The sequence below is a fragment of the Ornithodoros turicata genome, unplaced genomic scaffold (assembly GCF_037126465.1).
Source record: "Ornithodoros turicata isolate Travis unplaced genomic scaffold, ASM3712646v1 ctg00001250.1, whole genome shotgun sequence".
NCBI classification, from domain to species: Eukaryota; Metazoa; Arthropoda; class Arachnida; order Ixodida; family Argasidae; genus Ornithodoros; species Ornithodoros turicata.
In genome coordinates this window covers 28,409-47,663 of record NW_026999518.1, presented here as the reverse complement: position 1 = coordinate 47,663, position 19,255 = coordinate 28,409, and the positions used below count along the sequence as shown (strand labels likewise).

General features: G+C 46.1%; 1 protein-coding gene across 6 annotated transcripts in view; it reads right to left on the bottom strand.

Moving 5' to 3' along the window:
- The window catches only part of LOC135376714 (baculoviral IAP repeat-containing protein 3-like), a 36,624-nt gene extending 28,329 nt beyond the window's left edge, over window positions 1-8,295 (bottom strand). The window contains exon 1 of one of the 6 annotated variants that reach the window (XM_064609201.1): window positions 8,207-8,295. In XM_064609201.1, coding sequence (XP_064465271.1) covers window positions 8,207-8,255 — 49 coding nt within the window. In that variant the 5' untranslated portion in view covers window positions 8,256-8,295. Of the gene's footprint in view, window positions 1-2,429; window positions 2,490-3,580; window positions 3,625-5,015; window positions 5,081-8,206 lie in introns of those variants that run through there. The other 5 variants (XM_064609202.1, XM_064609204.1, XM_064609205.1 and 2 more) reach the window with 5 other exon arrangements.
- Window positions 8,296-19,255: the final 10,960 nt, after the last annotated feature.

Below are 19,255 nucleotides of genomic sequence, written 5' to 3'. Positions count from 1 at the left end.
TATCTTGGGTTGCATTTTCTGTTTGCTTTTAATCTTTTTCCAGGACGCGAGAGGCGATAGTGTGCTCTTTCTCCCTCTCACATTGGGGGTGAAAGAAAGACGCGTCTTCTAAGAAGCGCAATGAACAAAATAAGGAAAAAATGACGTTCCTTCACGAATTTTTTGCGGGCGATCTATCGAACGGATTTTTGTTCTGAAAACGGCTACGATATCAGGTGACCGAAAGGAACAGATGTTCTCATTGGGACAACTTTGTAGCTTTTATAATTAAAAACTTAATTAATGAAAGTTAATTAAGACATTGCCTTTGGACTTTGCTAATGCACTGCTAGGGAGTGCCCTTCAGCATATGCTATATTGCAATGATTTCATCTTGCAAAAAAGTGTTATACATATTTTTAAAAAAATATGTTCACAGTTAGCGTGGACACCCTGTATATATATATATATATATATATATATATATATATATATATATCTTGAAAAGTTGGAGTTGGATCGAACGGCTACGTAATTATAGTTGAAATAAACGGGAGACAGAAGACGAAAGCAGGGGAAGTAACAAAAAAAGGGGTTTATTAAAACTTAAAATTATAAAAGTTGGGGAGGATGTCTACGTTAGGGCCGAAGCTCCGCGTTCTTCGTGACGAAATAGCTAAATGTGGCCACGAGGCTGATAAGGGGCTTGAGAATGACATCATGGTCGGTTGGGGGAAATTCCAGTGTGCTTTTGTGTAAGCTCAAGGAGTGGGGTCATCGTCCTGGTGGGTCAGTGGGGATTTTGATCCGGCTGAAACGAGAAACGGCAACAGGGTCTTATCTAGGTTGTTAAACTTCTTACTGTTGACAGCATGCCACGGTCCTCGTTAATGGCCGATCGGAATTTGTAAATTAGGTAGGATTCCCGTTGTTCCCGGGAGTGGTCGGATATAAAGTTCGACTGGAGAATAAAAACTGAGGCTTCATTGATTGAATGTTCTGGTTGTGGTGTGAGACTGCAAGATTAGGTTTCTTGGTAACATCCGATCGGTGATTGTTGAATCTAATTCGGAAATAAGTTTTTGTCTGAACCACGTATTGGGCCCGACATGTTTTGCATTGGATTGCATAGATTACGTTGCATGAGTTACAGTCTACGTCTGCATTGATCTTGACGGTAAAGTTGGAATTCGTACGTGGGTCAGACAAAAGCTTATTTCCGAATTAGAATCAAAAATCACCGATCGGATGTTACCAAGAAACCTAATCTCCCAGTCTCACGCCATTTCAAACAACCAGAACATTCAATCAACGAAGCCTCAGTTTTTATTCTCCAGTCGATCTTTATCTCCGACCGCTCCCGGGAACAACGGGAATCTTACCTAATTTACAAATTCCGATCGGCCATTAACGAGGACCCTGGCATGCTGTCAACAATAAGAAGTTTTACAACCTAGATAAGACCATGTTGCCTTTTCTCGTTTCAGCCGGATCAAAATCCTCACTGACCCACAAGGACGATGATCCCACTCCTGGACCTGACACAAAAGCACTCTGGAATTTCCCCAACTGACAACCGCCAGGTGGCGGGAATTAAACCCAACCGACCATGACGTCTTTCTCAAACCCCTTATCAGCCTCGTTGCCACATTTAGCTCTTTCGTCCCGAAGAAGGCGGAGCTTCCGCCGTAACGTCGACATCCTCCCTAACTTTTATAATTTGTAAGTTGTAATAAACCCCTTTTTTGTTGCTTCTCCTACTTTCGTCTTCTGTCTCTCATTTGTTTCAACTATATAACTATATATATAAAGAGGGGGGAAAGCCATTAAACAAATGAATAAATGACGCTAGACGTGTTTGAAATTCAAACTTAAAGATTAAGATGGCTTCTATGGCTGCACGTAGAGAAACAGATACTCATGGAACGATGCGACAGCAGCAGAGGACACGTGTTTCGCCGTGTTTGCGGCTCGTCAGCCCTGGGTAGCTGCGCATCGTTCGGGATTGGCAAACCAGGGGCCACTCAGCGAGCGATATACACCTGGGAGGGTGACTGAGCACTCCTCAATGCCACAGTGCAAGCCAGTGAATTATAAAGAGGGGAAAAAGCCATTAAAGAAATAAATAAATGACGCTAGACGTGTTTGAAATTCAAACTTACAGATTAAGATGGCTTCTATGGCTGCACGTAGAGAAACAGATACTCGTGGAACGATGCGACAGCACCAGAGGACACGTGTTTCACCGTGTTTGCAGCTCGTCAGCCCTTGGTAGCTGCGCATCGTTCGGGATTGGCAAACCAGGGGTCACTCAGCGAGCGATATATACCTGGGAGGGTGACTGAGCACTCCTCAATGCCACAGTTGCAGCCAGTGAATTATAAAGATGGGAAAAAAGCCATTAAATAAATAAATAAATTACGCTAGACGTGTTTGAAATTCAAACTTACTGATTAAGATGGCTTCTATGGCTGCACGTAGAGAAACAGATAGTCATGGAACGATGCGACAGCACCAGAGGACACGTGTTTCGCCGTGTTTGCGGCTCGTCAGCCCTGGGTAGCTGCGCATCGTTCGGCATTAGCAAACGAGGGGTGACTCAGCGAGCGATATACACCTGGGAGGGGACTGAGCACTCCTCAATGCCGCAGTGCAAGCCAGTGAATTGTAAAGAGGGAAAAAAGCCATTAAAGAAATAAATAAATGACGCTAGACGTATTTGAAATTCAAACTTACAGATTAAGATGGCTTCTATGGCTGCACGTAGAGAAACAGATACTCGTGGAACGATGCGACAGCACCAGAGGACACGTGTTTCGCCGTGTTTGCGGCTCGTCAGCCCTGGGTAGCTGCGCATCGTTCGGGATTAGCAAACCAGGGGTGACTCAGCGAGCGATATACACCTGGGAGGGTGACTGAGCACTCCTCAATGCCACAGTGCAAGCCAGTGAATTATAAAGATGGGAAAAAAGCCATTAAATAAATAAATAAATTATGCTAGACGTGTTTGAAATTCAAACTTACAGATTAAGATGGCTTCTATGGCTGCACGTAGAGAAACAGATACTCGTGGAACGATGCGACAGCACCAGAGGACACGTGTTTCGCCGTGTTTGCGGCTCGTCAGCCCTGGGTAGCTGCGCATCGTTCGGGATTAGCAAACGAGGGGTGACTCAGCGAGCGATATACACCTGGGAGGGGACTGAGCACTCCTCAATGCCACAGTGCAAGCCAGTGAATTATAAAGAGGGAAAAAAGCCATTAAAGAAATAAATAAATGAAGCTAGACGTATTTGAAATTCAAACTTACAGATTAAGATGGCTTCTATGGCTGCACGTAGAGCAACAGATAGTACTCATGGAACGATGCGACAGCACCAGAAGACACGTGTTTCACCGTGTTTGCAGCTCGTCAGCCCTTGGTAGCTGCGCATCGTTCGGGATTGGGAAACCAGGGGTCACTCAGCGAGCGATATACACCTGGGAGGGTGACTGAGCACTCCTCAATGCCACAGTGCAAGCCAGTGAATTATAAAGATGGGGGAAAAGCCATTAAATAAATAAATAAATTATACTAGACGTGTTTGAAATTCAAACTTACTGATTAAGATGGCTTCTATGGCTGCACGTAGAGAATCAGACACTCATGGAACGATGCGACAGCACCAGAGGACACGTGTTTCGCCGTGTTTGCGGCTCGTCAGCCCTGGGTAGCTGCGCATCGTTCGGGATTAGCAAACGAGGGGTGACTCAGCGAGCGATATACACCTGGGAGGGGACTGAGCACTCCTCAATGCCACAGTGCAAGCCAGTGAACTATAAAGAGGGAAAAAAGCCATTAAAGAAATAAATAAATGACGCTAGACGTATTTGAAATTCAAACTTACAGATTAAGATGGCTTCTATGGCTGCACGTAGAGAAACAGATACTCGCGGAACGATGCGACAGCACCAGAGGACACGTGTTTCGCCGTGTTTGCGGCTCGTCAGCCCTGGGTAGCTGCGCATCGTTCGGGATTAGCAAACGAGGGGTGACTCAGCGAGCGATATACACCTGGGAGGGGACTGAGCACTCCTCAATGCCACAGTGCAAGCCAGTGAATTATAAAGAGGGAAAAAAGCCATTAAAGAAATAAATAAATGAAGCTAGACGTATTTGAAATTCAAACTTACAGATTAAGATGGCTTCTATGGCTGCACGTAGAGAAACAGATAGTACTCATGGAACGATGCGACAGCGCCAGAGGACACGTGTTTCGCCATGTTTGCTGCTCGTCAGCCCTGGGTAGCTGCGCATCGTTCGGGATTAGCAAACGAGGGGTGACTCAGCGAGCGATATACACCTGGGAGGGGACTGAGCACTCCTCAATGCCACAGTGCAAGCCAGTGAATTATAAAGAGGGAAAAAAGCCATTAAAGAAATAAATAAATGACGCTAGACGTATTTGAAATTCAAACTTACAGATTAAGATGGCTTCTATGGCTGCACGTAGAGAAACAGATACTCGTGGAACGATGCGACAGCACCAGAGGACACGTGTTTCGCCGTGTTTGCGGCTCGTCAGCCCTGGGTAGCTGCGCATCGTTCGGGATTGGCAAACCAGGGGTCACTCTGCGAGCGATATACACCTGAGAGGGTGACTGAGCACTCCTCAGTGCCACAGTGCAAGCCAGTGAATTATAAAGAGGGAAAAAAGCCATTAAATAAATAAATAAATGACGCTAGACGTATTTGAAATTCAAACTTACAGATTAAGATGGCTTCTATGGCTGCACGTAGAGAAACAGATACTCGTGGAACGATGCGACAGCACCAGAGGCCACGTGTTTCGCCGTGTTTGCGGCTCGTCAGCCCTGGGTAGCTGCGCATCGTTCGGGATTAGCAAACGAGGGGTGACTCAGCGAGCGATATACACCTGGGAGGGTGACTGAGCACTCCTCAATGCCACAGTGCAAGCCAGTGAATTATAAAGATGGGGAAAAGCCATTAAATAAATAAATAAATTATGCTAGACGTGTTTGAAATTCAAACTTACTGATTAAGATGGCTTCTATGGCTGGACGTAGAGAAACAGATACTCATGGAACGATGCGACAGCACCAGAGGACACGTGTTTCGCCGTGTTTGCGGCTCGTCAGCCCTGGGTAGCTGCGCATCGTTCGGGATTAGCAAACGAGGGGTGACTCAGCGAGCGATATACACCTGGGAGGGGACTGAGCACTCCTCAATGCCACAGTGCAAGCCAGTGAACTATAAAGAGGGAAAAAAGCCATTAAAGAAATAAATAAATGACGCTAGACGTATTTGAAATTCAAACTTACAGTTTAAGATGGCCTCTATGGCTGCACGTAGAGAAACAGATACTCGTGGAACGATGCGACAGCACCAGAGGACACGTGTTTCGCCATGTTTGCTGCTCGTCAGCACTGGGTAGCTGCGCATCGTTCGGGATTAGTAAACGAGGGGTGACTCAGCGAGCGATATACACCTGGGAGGGGACTGAGCACTCCTCAATGCCACAGTGCAAGCCAGTGAATTATAAAGAGGGAAAAAAGCCATTAAAGAAATAAATAAATGACGCTAGACGTATTTGAAATTCAAACTTACAGATTAAGATGGCTTCTATGGCTGCACGTAGAGAAACAGATACTCGTGGAACGATGCGACAGCACCAGAGGACACGTGTTTCGCCACGTTTGCTGCTCGTCAGCCCTGGGTAGCTGCGCATCGTTCGGGATTGGCAAACCAGGGGTCACTCTGCGAGCGATATACATCTGAGAGGGTGACTGAGCACTCCTCAATGCCACAGTGCAAGCCAGTGAATTATAAAGAGGGAAAAAGCCATTAAAGAAATAAATGAATGACGCTAGACATGTTTGGCTTTCTTCTGAATGTTTATGAAAGCGGTTACCTGGCATGCGGACTGACGTATCTGTCGCGTAGTTACGGCTGTATGTGTTTGTGTTTACTTCTACTACTTGTATGTGTCTATCGGGTATGCTCGGCCCACGTGCACGCTGGGTAATAAAAACCTGTTAACACGTGTTCTCTGGTGCTGTCGCATCGTTCCATGAGTATCTGACCTAAAGACCTTCACAAGTGGCGCCGTCACCGTGGAACATTGATGCCTCGCCGAGGCACACTATCAGGGCCGACCCGACGCGAGATCGTGTCACTTCCCTACGCCCTGCTGAAGAGCTCCAAGTAGAATGAAACAGCTGTCCTCGGCTGTGAGTGCACGATCAAATTACAAACATATGCTCAACGTGAAGGTAGAAAGCTTCGGCTATTTTCCAATTGTATATGTAGCTGCTGGCTTGCACAGGGCTGCGTCCACAGGTGGCGCCGTCACCGTGGAGCATTTATGACTGGCCGAGGCACACTATCAGGGCCGACACAAGATCGTGTCACTCCCCTACGCCTTAATATTTTTCGAGGACGCAAGAGACGACAGTGTGCTCTTTCGGCCCCCTGACATTGAGGGTGAAGGAATGACGTGTCTCCTAAGATGCGAATGCATAGTATAAAAGAAAAATATGTTCTTTTACGATTTTTGCGGACGATCTGTCGAACGGATTTTTGTTCTGAAAACGGCTACGATATCAGGTGGAAAGGAACACATGTTCTCATTTCAGCTTTGCAGCTTTTACTGACTTGTATTTCCTGCGAAACGGATACAGCACACAATTCACCCATGCAACTACGTCCTCCATGACACCAATTGTATGACGCCATACACTGCAGCCACATGATTCTCACCTAAAATTCCGTGGATTCTTCGTATCTTAGAGTACGGGTGCGCTAAAGATACAGACCTTCCTTTATTGGTTATTAATTCATAATAACTCAGCTTGGGTCGTGCATATTTTTCTCGAGTGCGGAAGAAATATGCATAGAATGTAAATAATCGCTGATATAGAATTCAATGTGCATTGTTCTCACCTTCTTCAGGTAATGCCTTACTGACACTCTTGCGGTAGCCCAAGTTGTTATAGTCAATTGATCTTACTGCTTCATACAGGGTGTCCACGCTAAGTGTGAACAGATTTTTAAAAAAATATATCAATCACTTTTTCCGAGATGAAATCAATTGCAATATAGCATATGCTGAAGGGCACTCCCTAGGGGGGCATTAACAGACTCCTAAGGCAATGTCTTAACTTTCAATAATTAACTTTTTAATTATAAAAGCTACGAAGTTGCTCTAATGAGAACATCTGATCTCTTCGGTCACCAAATGCCAAAACCGTTTTCAGAACAAAAATCCGTTCGGTAGATCGTCCGCAAAAAATTCGTGAACGAATCTTCACGCATCTTCAAAGAAGCGGCTTTCCTTTACCCCCAGTGTGAGAGAGTGAAAGAGCACAGAGCCGCCTCATGCGTCGAAGATTAGCTTTAACTTGCGGAAACAAAACAAAAACACAAATCTATCGGGTGACTCTATCGCGACTGCCCTTATCTTGGGCTGCTTTCTGCTTTCTTTTAATCTTTTTCCAGGACGCAAGAGGCGATAGTGTGCTCTTTCATCCTCTCGTATTGGGGGCGAAGGAAAGACGCGTCTCTGGAGATGCACAATGAATAAAATAAAGTAAAAAATGGCGTTCCTTCACGAATTTTTGGCGGACGATCTATCTAACGGACTTTTGTTGAATCCTTGAATCTTGATAATCTTGAATCTGCGAAGAGAATTATGCAAAATTACGCTCCTTGTCTGGAAGCTTGTGAACCCCAATGAGCGCCTAACTAGTCTGAGATATATTTCCGCTCGACCGCTCCTGGCACAATGGAGAGTTTAAGTATGTCGTACGCTATCGCATTTGCTGGGTAACGGATAGAGTTGGTGGTTGTGCGCACGCGTAATACATAAATAGAGCGTTGAGTATTGCTAAGAAGCACCATGCTATCGCGTATGTACGCAAACACACCAGCGTACAGTATACTAACACTCAGTATTATTCTCAAACGCAGCAGAGCATTCGTGTACACTGCCTACGTCGCAGCGATGTACTATGCAACGTGGATACAACATACGGGATACAAAAAACACAACACGAAGCCGGTTTGCAGGAGAAAAAACGAAACCGATCGTCTCAAGGTGCCCTAAAAACAAGGAGATGTTTCTGTACCGTTTTGTCAAGCGCCGTATACAGTGAACCATATGTAACTTAGAGGGAATTACTGGCGGCCCCAGGCACTCGGTGGTGGATGAAAAAATAATTAACTTACATATATGTCCAGCCTTATAACAAACACTGGTGTTGGCGTCCAACTGCATCTAACGCGTCACTTCAAGTGTCTCGTACATTGGACGCCGTTCCTGACGATATCGGCCGTTATCTCTATATAGCGACTGCGTCGTCTATCGGCAAGCGATCAGAAGACAAGTTTCCTCTTGAACGCTCCATTTTGCACTGGGAGAGAAATATGAGATTGATTCTACCAGTAACCTCTGAGAATTGTTTCAAGAAAATCCCAAACAACATTCATCGATTAAACAAACATTCATCGATCGCCAATTTCCACCTAACTTGGTTGACGACGCACTAAACAGTGCCCGCAAAGTAGATCGCAAAGCCCTGTTCCAAAACCGCAAACGCATGCCTGATAATAGTTCCGTAAACCTCATTTTAACATTTAGCAGCAATATTCCAAGCGTTAACAGTATACTAAACCGTCACCACAGCATCTATCTCCAATCAGAGAGCATGGGACAAATTTTCCCTCAGCCACTGCGGGTTACGTACAGGCGCGCACGCAACTTGCACGATAATCTAGTTAGCTCTACGGTTAGCCAGCCAGCACTTCCACGAACCGGCTGCCGCCCGTGCGATGGTCGCAGGTGTCATATATGCAAATTAATGCAAAGCGCCCAAGTACTTAAGAGCACTAATTCTAATTTTTCCGTCAAAATTAATGGTGACTTTGACTGTAATTCATCTAACGTCATTTATGTCATTCAGTGCGACATGTGCCAAGCACAATACGTAGGTCAGACCAAAACATAATTTCGGATCAGGTTCAATAACTACCGGTCTGACGTTACAAAAAAGCCAAACCTCCCGGTCTCTCGTCATTTCAAACAACCAGGTTATTCCCTAAATAATGTGCCACTTTTCGTTCTCCAGTGAAATTTTCGCTCAGATCGGTGCAGAGAACAACGCGAATCGTATCTCATTCCCAAAATTCCAATCAGCCATTAACGAAGATCTCGGACCACTGTCAACGGTAAGAAATCTGGCCGCCAAGTTGAGCCTTCTTTCCGGTCCTTTCTTTCTTTCTTTTTTTTTCCAGCAAAGTCCGAAGCAGCACTCACCCTGCCCAGGAATTTTTTCCCCAAAAACGCAGAGGGACCAAAGGAGAATGACTTCACCACCGGGACTTGACCATCTGGAATATTCCCGTACCTGACTCACCGACAACCGCCTGTGGCGTGCCTTGTACAGATGATGACGTCACACACCAAACCCATTTAAGCAATCTGTAGCCCCCTGCGCATCTTTTGTCCTGACGAAGACAGTGCCACTATCGAAACGTCGACCCCGTTTCTCATTCAACTTTTAATTCCTGCCCATTAAATGAACTAGTGTTTCTGACTTCCCTACAATCTGTTGTCCTCGTCTTATTCCTTCCACAACTGTAAAACTTCGTGGCCGTTTGACTTTTGTACTTCCCTCGGCCTATATACATATATATATATATATATATATATATATATAAAGAGGGGGGAAAAGCCATTAAATAAATAGGTAAATGATGCTAGACGTGTTTGAAATTCAAACTTACAGTTGAGATGGCTTCTATGGCTGCACGTAGAGAAACAGATACTCATTGAACGATGCGACAGCACCAGAGGACACGTGTTTCGCCGTAAGCCATCTCAACTGTAACTTTGAATTTCAAACACGTCTAGCATCATTTACCTATTTATTTAATGAACCTTCTTCCCCCTCTTTATAATTCACTGGCTTGCACTGTGGCATTGAGGAGTGCTCCGTCACCCTCCCAGGTGGATATCGCTCGCTGAGTGACCCCGGGTTTGCCAATCCCGAACGATGCGCAGCTCCCCAGGGCCGACGAGCCGCAAACACGGCGAAACACGTGTCCTCTGGTGCTGTCGCATCGTTCAATGAGTATCTATATATCTGACGACCCAAGAGCGTGTCACATCGCTACGCTATGCCGATGAGAGCCAAGAAGCTCGAAACGGCCGTCCATAGCTGGGATTGTGGCACGCTCCATCAGTAAACATATGTCTCACGTGCAGCCATGGAGCATTTGCTCATTTTTATATTTGTATCTGTACTTACTGGCTTTGCACTGCGGCCTCCAGAGGTGTTGCTAACACCCTGGAACATTGATATCTTGCAGAGACACAGTGTTTGTGACGACCCAAGAGCGTGTCACATCCCTACAATCTGCCGATGAGAGCCAAGAAGCTCGAAACGGCCGTCCACAGCTGGGATTGTGGCACGCTCCATCAGTAAACATATGTCTCATGTGCAGCCATGGAGCATTTGCTCATTTTTATATTTGTATCTGTACTTACTGGCTTTGCACTGCGGCCTCCAGAGGTGTTGCTAACACCCTGGAACATTGATATCTTGCAGAGACACAGTGTTTGTGACGACCCGAGAGCGTGTCACATCGCCACGCTGTGCCGATGAGAGCCAAGAAGCTCGAAACGGCCGTCCATAGCTGGGATTGTGGCACGCTCCATCAGTAAACATATGTCTCACGTGCAGCCATGGAGCATTTGCTCATTTTTATATTTGTATCTGTACTTACTGGCTTTGCACTGCGGCCTCCAGAGGTGTTGCTAACACCCTGGAACATTGATATCTTGCAGAGACACAGTGTTTGTGACGACCCAAGAGCGTGTCACATCCCTACAATCTGCCGATGAGAGCCAAGAAGCTCGAAACGGCCGTCCACAGCTGGGATTGTGGCACGCTCCATCAGTAAACATATGTCTCATGTGCAGCCATGGAGCATTTGCTCATTTTTATATTTGTATCTGTACTTACTGGCTTTGCACTGCGGCCTCCAGAGGTGTTGCTAACACCCTGGAACATTGATATCTTGCAGAGACACAGTGTTTGTGACGACCCGAGAGCGTGTCACATCGCTACGCTGTGCCCATGAGAGCCAAGAAGCTCGAAACGGCTGTCCACAGCTGGGATTGTGGCACGCTCCATCAGTAAACATATGTCTCATGTGCAGCCATGGAGCATTTGCTCATTTTTATATTTGTATCTGTACTTACTGGCTTTGCACTACGACCTCCAGAGGTGTTGCTAACACCCTGGAACATTGATACAAGGTAAATATACCGGGTGTTTCAGTTAAATCCCCGGGCTAAATAATTCGCGAACGGGTGCACCAATCCACGAACTTTCTGTTTTACAAGTATCTGTCCGATACCACCTACAAGCTGCACACCGTGTGAATGAGTGGGAGGCGCTCATTATTAAAATAAAAATGCAAATGAGTTTCGTAAAAAAGCGTAACTTCTGAAGCAGGGCGCTGTCGGCATTAAAATGGGTACTACCCCTTTTGAGACCTTCAATGGACACCTTTTAGAGAAAAATCTGCCACCGAAGCGGGTCATTTGTTGCAGTAATTAATTGGTTTCGGTTTACGTATTTTTGTCGCGGCTGGTCGCGGCGCAGCGCAAAAGGACGCTCTTTCACTCCCTTATCCATCAATAAATTACGTCCTTACATTGTTGAATTACACCAATAAATTACACCAATGAAATACGCCCTTTTGCGCTTCGCCGCGACAAAAATACGTGAACCGAAACCAATTAATTACTGCAACAAATGACCCGCTTCGGTGGCAGATTTTTCTCTAAAAGGTGTCCACTGAAGGTCCCAAAAGGGGTAGTACCCATTTTAATGCCGACAGCGCCCTGCTTTAGAAGATACGCTTTTTGACGAAACTCATTTGCATTTTTATTTTAATAATGAGCGCCTCCCACTCATTCACACGGTGTGCAGCATGTAGGTGGTATCGGACAGATACTTGTAAAAAAGAAAGTTCGTGGATTGGTGCACCCGTTCGCGAATTATTTAGCCCGGGGATTTAACTGAAACACCAGATAGATGGTAGCGAAGCTTGCATTGGCCACCACGTCTTCAAGGGCGGCCATGATAAAGACCGTTAGCGGCATCCATCCGTTGCGGGGCAAACTACAAATTCCGTCATAATGACGTCACCTGGTACGTCACCATTACGTATAGCGCGGGGCGGGCGCTCGCGCTGCGCGTGCGTGCATGCGTTCCATCGCGATGTCGAGCCGCGGAATGTCAGAACCGCTGTTGAAAGCAAATCCAAGAGCAAAAACTCAAACAATTTGTAAACAGAGAAGAATCAACACCAGCGACATGCGTGCAACAAAGGACACAGGAGACCAGGCGGGGGCTTGCTTTCTTTTATCACAGGCAAATTCGCCATGCCGTTGTAAACTGTATAAATACCCACATGAGACAGTTGATGTTCTGAGGCTGGAACACAGTGAGTTTTCAGTGACTTCCATCTTTCATCATAAATACCCACGACAGAATAATGTACAAAATAACCAGTATGACAGTTCATGTACTGAATAAGCACGAAAGGATAATGTACTAATTCCAGCAAACACAGGTGGGGCCCAGGACCTTAATGTCCAATGCATGCTGCTATAGCTGTCCTCATGTACATCTGGAACTTTCCACATATCTCTCGTACAAAGAAGGTGGAAGTGAACATATTTGCACTTGAAGATCACATTATATGATATTTGAATACTGTGTGGTGCTATGTCTGCCCACAGTTTTTGGCACTGTAACGAATGCTATGGGAGAATAAGACGGCACATGCCCATTAGCTCATTTTAGAAGTCTGTGATACTTTATCTTGCAAAGCAGCCACAACAGTATCAGCTTTAAGCAATGACAACCTTGTTCAGTGTGTACGTACCCTGCTGATGATTCCTTCTACTTTGATTACAACAGCATTTTTGTATTAAAGGAATGTAAAAGCATCGACAATGTTGTGTGCTTCTGCTATTTTGTGCACATTTTGCCATGTGGTGTAGATTTGCAAGCTGTACAAGGTGCTTAGCCCTGCACATAACTGCTCCTACATACTTGCACACAACTACTGAACTCACTGCAAGATTCAAAATATAAAATTACGTGCTAGGGGTCTATGTACACAGGTGTACACTTAATACGTATCAAAGAATAGGCAAACTGCTGAAGGTTCAAAATAGAAAATGTATTCTAGGTATCTCTCTACACAGGTGTACAAACACTAAACATATAAATAATCGGCACAGACTACTGAACTCTGCATGGTTGTCAAAATACAAACAGCACAGTAAGGAGCCATGGGCACAAGTGCACTTTGACAAATCGTATGCTTCACAGGAATTAAAGAATTACAAGAGATCATGTGTAATCTAGGTTACAACTGAAAGCACCGGATAGACAACAGAACCATGCATATCCCTTTGCATGGAAAGAAAACTTCTGGTTACATCACAACAACGTGCAGAGATTACGAACTTAGTCTCGCTGCCTGCTGCAGTGCCTTCTGACGTAACGTACTACTTCGTATTTCCTCATTCCTTTCTCGTGCAAACCAGAACAGTCGTACCCTCAGAAAAAAGTGAAATAGATCATCATACACGGATGAAAAACACAAACTCAATGTCTTTGGCACCAAGTGTGCCCAACGCTTCACACAGCTTGGACCTGACCCCTTGGGAGGTGAGGAATGTCTTAACGTTGGCTTTGAAGGCTTCCTCACACGCACCCACAAACGTTGCAAAGGCAGGAAGAGGAACCGACGGCGCCAAAGTCAGTACTGTCCACATTCTTGACACTCAAATAAAGCATCAGCTGGCTACTGTCCTGAAATGTGGCATTCCCCCGACGAATGTCCCAAGTTGGACTTGGTGGTTTGAAATTGAAAAGACGACGATGAAGAAGAAAACGGCTATGAACAGTCACAAAGTGCGCAGTCAACGTACAGCAAACTCGTAGCTAACAACATGGAGAGCGACAGGAACCGGAAAAGTACTCGGCTCTGTCTATAATCCTACGTATTACTGGCAGACCGCGCCAATTGCTACATTAAAAACATGCATATTGTATTAGTACATACATTATTCGCGCCTCCGATTACATTATTTTTGTTTACCTTCGTAGTTTGCCCCTCAGCAACCACGCTCGCATGTGTATCATGAAGGGCGCAGGGTTGCTAACACAGATCTCGCATTTTTTTCCGCCTTCGCTGCCATTTATATTTACCTTGATTGATATCTTGCAGAGACACAGTGTTTGTGACGACCCAAGAGCGTGTCACATCGCTACGCTGTGCCGATGAGAGCCAAGAAGCTCGAAACGGCCGTCCACAGCTGAGATTGTGGCACGCTCCATCAGTAAGCATATGTCTCATGTGCAGCCATGGAGCATTTGCTCATTTTTATATTTGCATCTGTACTTACTGGCTTTGCACTACGGCCTCCAGAGGTGTTGCTCACACCCTGGAACATTGATATCTTGCAGAGACACAGTGTTTGTGACGACCCAAGAGCGTGTCACATCGCTACGCTGTGCCGATGAGAGCCAAGAAGCTCGAAACGGCCGTCCACAGCTGGGATTGTGGCACGCTCCATCAGTAAATATATGTCTCACGTGCAGCCATGGAGCATTTGCTCATTTTTATATTTGTATCTGTACTTACTGGGTTTGCACTGCGGCCTCCAGAGGTGTTGCTAACACCCTGGAACATTGATATCTTGCAGAGACACAGTGTTTGTGACGACCCAAGAGCGTGCCACATCGCTACGCTGTGCCGATGAGAGCCAAGAAGCTCGAAACGGCCGTCCACAGCTGGGATTGTGGCACGCTCCATCAGTAAACATATGTCTCATGTGCAGCCATGGAGCATTTGCTAATTTTTATATTTGTATCTGTACTTACTGGCTTTGCACTGTGGCCTCCAGAGGTGTTGCTAACACCCTGGAACATTGATATCTTGCAGACACAGTGTTTGAGCCGACCCAAGAGCGTGTCACATCCCTACGCTGGGCCGATGACAGCCAAGAAGCTCGAAACTGCCGTCCACAGCTGGGATTGTGGCACGCTCGATCACTAAATATATATATAAATAAATAAACATATAAAAATATATAAAAATAAATAAAAATAAACAAATAGCCGGAGTTCTTTTGCTGCACACGTACCATATGTTTGCTCAAACGTCGCCACACCAGTACTGGACAGCTGTTTTGTAATTATTGGGCCATCATGAGCGTTACGCAGGCAGGCAACGTTTGAGCGGATGGCGTCAGAAGGTCAGGTAGCACGCGACTCCTCCCATCAGCGTGTGCTAACCAAGCCTAGTGCAAAGCCAGTAAAGTATACTAGAGAACAATAGCCGAAGATCTTTGGCTGCACGGATAGCATACGTTTGTAAGTGCTCAAACATCGCCGCGCAAGTACTGGACAGCTGTTTCAGCCTTATTGGGCCCTTATCAGCAGTACACAGGCAGGCAACGTTTTAGCGGATGGCGTCAGAGGGCCACGTTGCACGTGATTCCTCCCCTCAGTGTGTGCTAACCCACCACTGAAAGCCCAGCGCAAAGCCAGTGAAGTATATTAGAGGAAAATAGCCGGAGCTCTTTAGCTGCACGGACAGCATATGTTTGTTTGTAAGTGCTCAAAAGTCCCCACGCCAGTACTGGACAGCTGTTTCGTCATTATTGGGCCATCATGAGCTGTACGCAGGCAGGCAGCGTTAGAGCGGATGGCGTCAGAAGCTCAAGTAGCACGTGATTCATCCCGTCAGTGTGTGTTTACCCACCACCGAAAGTCCAGTGCAAATTCAGTGAAGTATATTAGGGAGAAAATAGCACGTTTAGCATATGTTTGTAAGTGCTCAAACGTCGCTACGCCAGTACTGAAAGCTGTTTCGGCCAAATTGGGCCATCCTGAACGGTACGCAGGCAGGCAACGTCTGAGCGGATAGCGTCAGAAGGTCACGTAGCACATGATTTCTCTCGTCAGAGTGTGATAACGCACCACTGGAAGCCCAGTGCAACGAGGAGTGAAGTGACGACGCGTCCCTCGAGATGCGCCATGAACAGAAATAAATAAAAAAGGTGTTCCATCACGAATTTTTGTGCGGACGACCTGTCGAACGGATTTCACTTCTGAAAAACGGCTACGATATCAGGTGACCAAAGGGACGAGATGTTCTAATTGAAAGAACTAAGTTGGGTTCGGTAATCTAGTTAATGATTTTGAGCGAATTAGCCATTCGTCGGTTGTGCGCCGGCACAGAGATGATAGAAGTGAAAACAGGATGTCTGTATCCCGTACAGTTTTTATGAAAAATCGTTATCAAAAAGACACCTTGTATGTATGCATGTATATATATATATATATATATATATATATATATATATAAAGAGGGGGGAAAAGCCATTAAAAAATAAATAAATGATGCTAGACGTGTTTGAAATTCAAACTTACAGATTAAAATGGCTTCTATGGCTGCACGTAGAGAAACAGATACTTATTGAACGATGCGACAGTACCAGAGGACACGCGTTTCGCCGTGTTTGCGTCTCGTCGGCCCTGGGTAGCTGCCCAAGCAGCACAATGTACTGAAAGTCGAGTGCAATAGGGGTGGACGGGTAGGTGGAAGGCCTTGAACACACTCGTGAAACAGAAGTACTCTGATAAGACACATACCGACCACCCCTATTGCACTCGACTTTCAGTACATTGTGCTGCTTGGGTGCGCATCGTTCGGGATTGGCAAACCAGGGGTCACTCAGCGAGCGATATACACCTGGGAGGGTGACTGAGCACTCCTCAATGCCACAGTGCAAGCCAGTGAATTATAAAGAGGGGGAAAAGCCATTAAAAAAATAAGTAAATGATGCTAGACGTGTTTGAAATTCAAACTTACAGATTAAAATGGCTTCTATGGCTGCACGTAGAGAAACAGATACTCATTGAACGATGCGACAGCACGAGAGGACACGTGTTTCGCCGTGTTTGCGGCTCGTCGGCCCTGGGTAGCTGCGCATCGTGCGGGATTGGCAAACTACCCAGGGCCGACGAGCCGCAAACACGGCGAAACACGTGTCCTCTCGTGCTGTCGCATCGTTCAATGAGTATCTGTTTCTCTACGTGCAGCCATAGAAGCCATTTTAATCTGTAAGTTTGAATTTCAAACACGTCTAGCATCATTTACCTATTTTTTTAATGGCTTTTTCCCCCTCTTTATAATTCACTGGCTTGCAGTGTGGCATTGTGGAGTGCTCAGTCACCCTCCCAGGTGTATATCGCTCGCTGAGTGACCCCTGGTTTGCCAATCCCGAACGATGCGCAGCTACCCAGGGCCGACGAGCCGCAAACACGACGAAACACGTGTCCTCTGGTGCTGTCGCATCGTTCAATGAGTATCTGTTTCTCTACGTGCAGCCATAGAAGCCATTTGAATCTGTAAGTTTGAATTTCAAACACGTCTAGCATCATTTACCTATTTTTTAATGGCTTTTTGCCCCTCTTTATAATTCACTGGCTTGCACTGTGGAATTGTGGAGTGCTCAGTCACCCTCCCAGGTGTATATCGCTCGCTGAGTGACCCCTGGTTTGCCAATCCCGAACGATGCGCAGCTACCCAGGGCCGACGAGCCGCAAACACGGCGAAACACGTGTCCTCTGGTGCTGTCGCATCGTTCAATGAGTATCTATATATATATATATATATATATACCGTCCAGCACTGGCATGGCGACGTTTGAGTTACAAACATATGCTATACGTGCAGCCAAAGAGCTCCGGCTATTTTTTTCCTTGTATACTTCACTGGCTTTGCACTGGGCTTTCAGTGAGTGAGTGAGTTATCTCACCCTGACTGGAGGAATCACGTGTTACGTGACCTTGTGACGCCATCCACTCAAACGTTGCCTGCCTGCGTACTGTTGATGAGGCGCAACAAGGCCGAAACAGCTGTCCAGTACTGGCATGGCGACGTTTGAGTTACAAACATATGCTATACGTGCAGCCAAAGAGCTCTGGCTATTATTTTTTCCTTTTATACTTCACTGGCTTTGCACTGGGCTTTCAGTGAGTGATTTATCTCACCCTGACGGGAGGAATCACGTGTTACGTGACCTTCTGACGCCATCCACTCAAACGTTGCCTGCCTGCGTACTGTTGATGAGGCCGAACAAGGCCGAAACAGCTGTCCTGTACTGGCATGGCGACGTTTGAGTTACAAACATATGCTATACGAGCAGCCAAAGAGCTCTGGCTTTTTTTTCCTTTTATAATAATAATAATTGGGGGGTTTACGTCGCGGGACAACTGAGATCATGAGCGACGCCACAGCGGTCGGTCTGTGGATTGCTTTTGCCCACCTAAGGGTTCTTTAACGTGCGATGAAAGCTCATCACACGGCACCCCGTATTTAACGTCCCTCGCGGAAGTTTCCTTTTATACTTCACTGGCTTTGCACTGGGCTTTCAGTGAGTGAGTTATCTCACCCTGACGGGAGGAATCACGTGTTACGTGACTTTCTGACGCCATCCTCTCAAACGTTGCCTGCCTGCGTACTGTTGATGAGGCCCAACAAGGCCGAAACAGCTGTCCAGTACTGGCATGGCGACGTTTGAGTTACAAACATTTGCTATACGTGCAGCCAAAGAGCTCTGGCTATTTTTTTCCTTTTATACTCCGCTGGCTTTGCACTGGGCTTTCAGCGAGTGAGTTATCTCACCCTGACTGGAGGAATCACGTGTTACGTGACCTTCTGACGCCATCCACTCAAACGTTGCCTGCTTGCGTACTGTTGATGACGCCCAACAAAGCCGAAACAGCTGTCCAGTACTGGCATGGCGACGTTTGAGTAACAAACATATGCTATGCGTGCAGCCAAAGAGATCTGGCTATTTTTTTTCCTTTTATAGTTCACTGGCTTTGCACTGGGCTTTCAGTGAGTGAGTTATCTGACCCTGACGGGAGGAATCACGTGTTACGTGATCTTCTGACGCCATCCACTCAAACGTTGCCTGCCTGCGTACTGTTGATGAGGCCCAACAAGGCCGAAACAGCTGTCCTGTACCGGCATGGCGACGTTTGAGTTACAAACATTTGCTATACGTGCAGCCAAAGAGCTCTGGCTATTTTTCCTTTTATATTCCTATATTTTCCTATATAGGGTGAGGTAAAAGGATTATCAAACGGGCACAGCGTTTTATAGAAGTTC